The sequence below is a fragment of the Nesoenas mayeri genome, assembly GCF_963082525.1.
Source record: "Nesoenas mayeri genome assembly, chromosome: 1".
Lineage (NCBI taxonomy): Eukaryota > Metazoa > Chordata > Aves > Columbiformes > Columbidae > Nesoenas > Nesoenas mayeri.
In genome coordinates, this window is record NC_137541.1 from 152,493,432 (window position 1) to 152,500,232 (window position 6,801).

At 42.3% G+C, this 6,801-nt stretch overlaps 1 protein-coding gene across 1 annotated transcript in view; it reads left to right on the forward strand.

The window, feature by feature from the left end:
- Positions 1-6,461, forward strand: part of RAB20 (RAB20, member RAS oncogene family) — a gene marked incomplete at its 5' end in the record, with an annotated part of 28,496 nt that extends 22,035 nt beyond the window's left edge. The window contains one exon of the mRNA XM_080363971.1: positions 5,926-6,461. Coding sequence (XP_080220097.1) covers positions 5,926-6,446 — 521 coding nt within the window. The 3' untranslated portion in view covers positions 6,447-6,461. The remainder of the gene's footprint in view (positions 1-5,925) is intronic.
- Positions 6,462-6,801: the final 340 nt, after the last annotated feature.

Below are 6,801 nucleotides of genomic sequence, written 5' to 3' on the forward strand. Positions count from 1 at the left end.
GGGGAATTTTCATGAAACCTTCAGGGACCTTTATTGTTTGTTCTTTGATAATGTATATCTCGGTATACGTGCACAAACAGAAATCTCAGTTCTTAGCAGAATTGTTTTTCCCTAATGTCCTTTAAAGGGTCACAACTTTACTGCTTTGTCTGCAAACAGAAGGAAATGCTGTTCCTTAAAAAGGAGCTTCTTTGTCTGCTCTTGTGATCACGCGCATGTTCCGGCTGAGGTAACTCAGCAGCATCAGGGTCACCCTTTGAACCTTCATCCACTGCGGCGGAATCCTCAGCTCTCATTTCTTTCTAATACCAATTTCTGTGCTGTGTTGTGGGTGTCACACTCTCTCTTTTCTTTCCTGTTTTGGCTGTTTCCTTAGGGCACAGCTCCTTGGCCCTCTTTGTGTACACTCAAGTTCAGACTCTCTTATAGAGGAGAAAGGCAATTTGAAAGGCAAAGCCTAGCTCAGGGGTGTCAGACTCGTTTTCAGCAGGGGACATGTCAGCCTCACAGTTGTCTTCAAAGGGCTGAATGTAATTTTAGGACTGTGTAACTACTCCTACATATATACAGGCCTAAAAATCACATTCAGTCCTTTGAAGGCAACCGCGAGGCTGATGTTGGCCCCTGCTGAAAACGAGTGTGACACCCCTGGCCTGATACCTTGTGTTTCTATTGATTCCTCTTTACTGTTCAGATCACAATCCTGCTTAAATTACAGTGAAAATCCTCGGAAGATACCTAGTTTATGGACTGAGAACTTTCTGGATGGTTTTGCACTCTTGTTCATTTTGGTGCAATGTTAGTGTGCTTCTGTTGCTCACCTTCATATACTTTTCCATATTACATATTTAGTTTAGGAACTTGGAATTTAGGACTCTGTTCAGACTGTGATATCTGAGGAACGGCAGTACTTTTTTCCCAGTACTTTTTGGAAGATCTTTTTAGCTTTTTAGCATTTGTGGTGGTTTATTCCCTCGAGACTTTAAAGTAACAGTCTGGTTTTGCCTTGTTGTATGTGCTAAACACTGAGACATTTAAAACTTGTTCTTCCTGTTAAGGATTTCTTGAAAGAGTGTGTGTGGGAAGTTACGCTGCTTAAGAAGTTGTGGTGAAAAACCTTTGAAGAGGTGGAAGGAAGGAGCACTCAAACATGGCTGGAGGAAATCTTTTGACCTCCTCAACATCATCAGCAACTTCACAGGCTGCTTTGGACACCACCCCTGGGGACAGCGGGCAGGAGGATGGATGGCTCCAAGGAGGAGACTGGGGCATTGCTGTAATCAGTGGATCCCTCAGCTGGGAGCTGGGAGGGGAAGGGGATGCTTGGTCAGACTGTGGTCCCATCTGGAGAAAGCGTTCACGTGGGCTGCTGCCTTCCGGCTGAGAGGTCGGGCTGTTGTAGGAGGCTGGATAGACCAAAGTTTAGGCCTTAAGTCCAAGTCTCAGCACACTTTAAAGTTAGCCTTGCTTATTTATCAGGCTGGCCTCTTGCATGATCTACTTTTCCCTTCTATCTCCCTTGGGTTTCTTGTGAGCTTGATGGTACTGAGGTCCATTTGGCTCAAAATTTTTGTTTTGTTTATAACCATCATAGGACTTTGGTGGCTGTGCTGGTCCTGAGTGAGTAAAATCTCCAACAGAACTTCTTGTACTTGCTGGAAGAGCATCTGAGAAGTTAATGGTGCTGCAAGTAGCGATATGACTGTAGGGTTGTTGAACTGCAGTAAATATGCAAAATATAAAGATGAAAAGAAAAACAGAAGTTAGTTTTTGGTTACAGGTTGGACTAGATGATCTTCAGAGGTCCCTTCCAATCCCAACCATTCTGTGATTCTGTTGCTTGGCTTTAAGAAATTTCCCTAATGTTGTGCCTTTGTGGTTGATTTGGTTTTTTTCCTTGCAGTTTCTTTGCTTGCAAATTATTTGACCATTCTGCCACTCTGCCCTGTTAGCTTTATTTTTGAAATACCAAAATGGTTTCATTCTTGGATTCAGGGTTTACTGTTTAATTTGGCTAATGGTTTAAAAAGGTACATGGTTGTAGTGGGACCAGATGGGTCTGGAGAAAGAAATAAAGGACCATAAGAAGGGTGTGACTGTTTTAATAAGTTATTCACTGTAATGTCTGATACTATTTTGCCTGACACGGTGGGGACAGATATTAGTTTAAATACTTTGTGTAGTTTTGGGGGATTTCCACATCTAAGGTTGTTCCAGCCCTTAAGGGCCAGAAGTGGTCTGTACAAGGAAACTCTGCTGCAAAAATAAATTAAACATTTTTTCTGCATGTAGATTGTGTTATGTGGGTGAGCAAGAGAGACTATCCATAATTCCTCTGTCATAATTAATCCCTTATGCAAGGTAAATTCTTCTTACTGCCTTTTTCTCTTTTCAACAATATATTATTTGTAGAAGTAGCCAGTTGGTAACTGGAATGTAAAAATGTCATGGTTTATATTATGCTGTGCAAGATTAGATTAGCATACAAATTCCATAAAACAAGTAATAGTATTGTTCTAGTACTCGGTTGCTGTAGTGTATGATTTTGGGGGCTGGATTTTATGGCTCAGGCATCTGGAGTGGGAGAATGGGGGAGGATATGTGTTCCATTGTGGTTTCCAGAACGCAGTATAATCAGGATTCGGATGGAAACAAAGTAGGTCACAGAACAAACTTGTACTGAAAAATGTCCAACTGAAAGCCCGACTTTGAACATAAGATTGGAGAAAAGAGTGTCAAAGCACTGACCTCCTCATTCCCTCATTCCCCAGCACCCCAATCTCCCTTGCCCTTACCCATCATACATCAACAAGGGCATATGCTGGCTTTTTTCCTCTCATTTTTTCTACCTTCAGATCACTGGTTTAAAGAATTTATTTCACTGGAAGAAAACAAATTGGAGATTATACAACATTGGACAGAAGCAATTCTCCATGAGCTTCGCCTAACGCTTTTTCAACTCCATTCATTGAACTTGTGACCTCTGTTGTACAACCCCTACTACCAATTATTCACTGTGTAGGAAAGTATTTAAACACCACACAGGATTTTTGATGTGAAATCCTAATTTTCTGTGTTATGAGAAAGAGTAAATAGTTATTCCTGGGTTACTTTCTCAGTGTGAGGCCTGAATTTATAGACATCTGTTTATATCCTCTTTTTGTTTTATTTTTTTCAGTCATTCACTAGTTTGACAGATCCCCCAGTTTTAACTCATGCAAAAGTTTTGAATAGTTCTAAGCATCCTCACCAGCTTCCTTCAGGCCTCTTTATAGTGTATTCTGCACCTTTTAAAATCTGTTTCTCTGGCAGTTCCAGGAATGTCACTCACTGTTGGGTGAACTTTGGATTTCATGTTCTGGCTTGATGTTTTCCAGTTTCATTTTGCTGATAACAATGAACACTGTGTCTCTCTTCTCGCCACTGTGGGGTAGTGTCCTGAAGTTTGTCAAAAGTCATTCTACAGGGACTCAAAGATCTATTTTAAGTTCTTTTCCCGACTGGAGATAGACTCTAAGTTATTTGCACAGTGTGCATGTTCATGTGCAGGTGTCTTCTCCCAGTATACACTGATATGTATTTTTCAGCATGAATTTCTTCTGCTTTTCCATAGTCATTTACAAGGATTTCACAATGCTGTAACTGATGATGGCCAGTAGCTTTGTGCAGAAAATTAATGTAACCAGATCACTTCCAAACTTTCTGTAAGTGGAGGCTCTGTGTATGAACAGGGTTGATAAATGATGATGATTCTTAAAAGTTCAGAAGAGCATAGATGGCTTTTTTTTAATCTTTTTTTTTTCCTTGTTCATTTCCTCGTGGAGCATCTCCCTTATGAAGAAAGGCTGAGGGAGCTGGGTCTCTTTAGTTTGGAGGAGACTGAGGGGTGACCTTATTAATGTTTATAAATATATAAAGGGTGAGTGCCATGAGGATGGAGCCAGGCTCTTCTCGGTGACAACCAATGATAGGACAAGGGGTACTGGGATCAAGCTGGAACACAAGAGGTTCCACTTAAATTTGAGAAGAAACTTCTTCTCAGTGAGGGTGCCAGAGCACTGGAACAGGCTGCCCAGGGAGGTTGTGGAGTCTTCTTCTCTGGAGACATTCGAAACCCACCTGGACATGTTCCTGTGTGACCTCACCTGGGCGTTCCTGCTCCAGCAGGGGGATTGGCCTAGATGATCTTTTGAGGTCCCTTCCAATCCCAAACATTCTGTGATACTGTGTGATACTGTGATTCGCGCTTCTGTAGTGACCTAAGCCTGACTCTGGCTGGTTGAAATCCACTGTGTTTTATCTTTATTCCTCAAAACTCGATCAAGAAAAAGTGAACGTGGTCCAGAAAATTCTACTCGTAGCAGATATTTGAGGAAAGTTGTAGTTCTTGGCAGGAAAGGAAAACACTGTCTGTGTTCTGCCTATTTTCAGTTAGTCCCTTTGCAACTTTTGCTTCCCAAAACTTAAAGAAGAGTCAGTTTTGTCTTCCAAGAGACGGATTTGAAGGAGACTGTCAAGGCTTAGCTGGAAGTGCTGGGAGATCCTCACTGAATTACGAGGAGGAAGACGTGGTCTGCTTTTAACTGTTGGTTTTTGAGTGCTGGTCAGGGCAACTTAAAAAATAAATTACTGTTAAAATGTAGTTTGAGTTCTCTAGATTGTATGTTTAACACTAAAAGAAGTGTGAGTCCTTGTGGTGGGACAGGTGCACATCAATACAGGCTTATATACAGCAGCATTAAAGACAACAAGTCTCTTCCTGTGGAGCAAATGTACCTGGCAACTGTGGGCATGTAGCATAGGACTAAATTGCTTACAAAATCCTTAAAAACCCAGGAAGAAGTGGATTACTGACTGGGATCTGGATTTCTGAACTGGACATACTTGAAAGTGTGTACTGAATTTGTAGGAGCAGTAAGTTCTAGTGGAATTTGAAATTATTTTTTGTTTATAAGTGGTTAAATAGATGGAATGGGCCATCTGTGGATGCAAGCAGGGTGGCTGTTCATGCAGCATAAATAAACTAGTATGCAATTTGATTTTAAAAAACCCACTTTTTTGGTTTCTGCAACTGTGAATTCTGTGTCACACTTACTTGACTTAGGTTACTTACGTCGAGAGAGGTTCTCCTCCCCCTCTACTCTGCCCTGGTGAGACCACACCTGGAATATGGAATATTGTGTCCAGTTCTGGCCCCTCAGTTCAAGAAGGACAGGGAACTGCTGGAGAGAGTCCAGCGCAGGGCAACAAAGATGATTAAGGGAGTGGAGCATCTGCCTTATGAGGAAAGGCTGAGGGAGCTGGGTCTCTTTAGCTTGGAGGAGACTGAGGGGCGACCTCATTAATGTTTATAAATATGTAAAGGGTGAGTATCACGAGGATGGAGCCAGGCTCTTCTCAGTGACAAACAATGGTAGGACAAGGGATAATGGATATAAACAGGAACACAGGAGGTTCCACTTAAATATGAGAAGAAACTTCTTCATGGTGAGGGTGCCAGAGCACTGGAACAGGCTGCCCAGGGGGGTTGTGGAGTCTCCTTCTCTGGAGACATTGAAACCCGCCTGGACATGTTCCTGTGTAACCTTATCTGGGTGTTCCTGCTCTGGCAGGGGGATTGGACTGGATGATCTTTCGAGGTCCCTTCCCATTCCCAACATTCTCTGATTCTGTGTGATTCTGTCTGTACAGATTCCCAGCTCTGACACTGAGCAAGCAGTGACCTGAGCTGGTCTGTGGCACTGTTACACTCTTAAGGAAAAGGAGGAGAAAAAACCCGAAAATGCTACAAATACCACATTTTTACCTTCATTGCTCCACGCAAACTTGTGAAATTGGTTTAAAATTCCTTACACTCTTTTAGTCAGTGAATAATGTAGCTTCCAGCAGCACAGTAACTCTTTGTTGTGTTTAAACCTTTGCCAGGACGGGAGCAGTTTCATGGCCTGGGGTCGATGTACTGCAGAGGAGCAGCGGCTGTGATCCTCACGTATGATGTGAACAGCCTCCAAAGCCTGACGGAGCTGGAAGAAAGATTCTTGGCGCTGACGGACAGTGCGAGCGCCGACTGCATTTTTGCTATTGTCGGAAATAAAGTTGACCTCACCGATGACTGTGCTTTGCCACCGGATGAAAATAGACCCGAGAAGCCTGTTGCCAGCTGTGGCTCGAAGGTGCGAAAACAAGTCCGTGCAGAGGATGCGATCGCGCTCTATAAAAAGATCCTGAAATACAAAATGCTAGATGAGAAGGATGTTCCGGCAGCTGAGAAAATGTGCTTTGAGACCAGTGCGAAAACGGGATACAAGGTGGACTACCTCTTTGAAACTGTGTTTGACATGGTAGTGCCAATAATCATACGGCAGAAAGCTGAGGGGCCGCCGCAAACTGTGGACATTACTGACTACAAGCCAGCAAAAAGGACAAAATCTGGTTGTTGTGCCTGAATCATTTACATAACATAAAAAACTGAGGAATAAGAAGTGCTCGCAGTTAATGAAAAAGGAAAAGTCAAAGAATAAATAGATTAAATGGTGTATGTGGGGAAAAAAACCAAATCTTCTGAATGTTAAAGGTTTCTGGAAAACTGTGTATGAAAATGGGAATGTGAGCAAAATGATGGAGTTAGACTTGCCAGTTTCTGAGGGCTCTGAAGACAAATGGTGTGTTAGTACAATTGGTAGTGACAATCATTTGGATGGTTTTGAAGGAGTCTGATTTTTTTAATGACTCGCTATTTCATGTTGCATGTAAATGACCTATTTGTGTACTCTCAACAGCTTTCACATTATCATCTTTCCC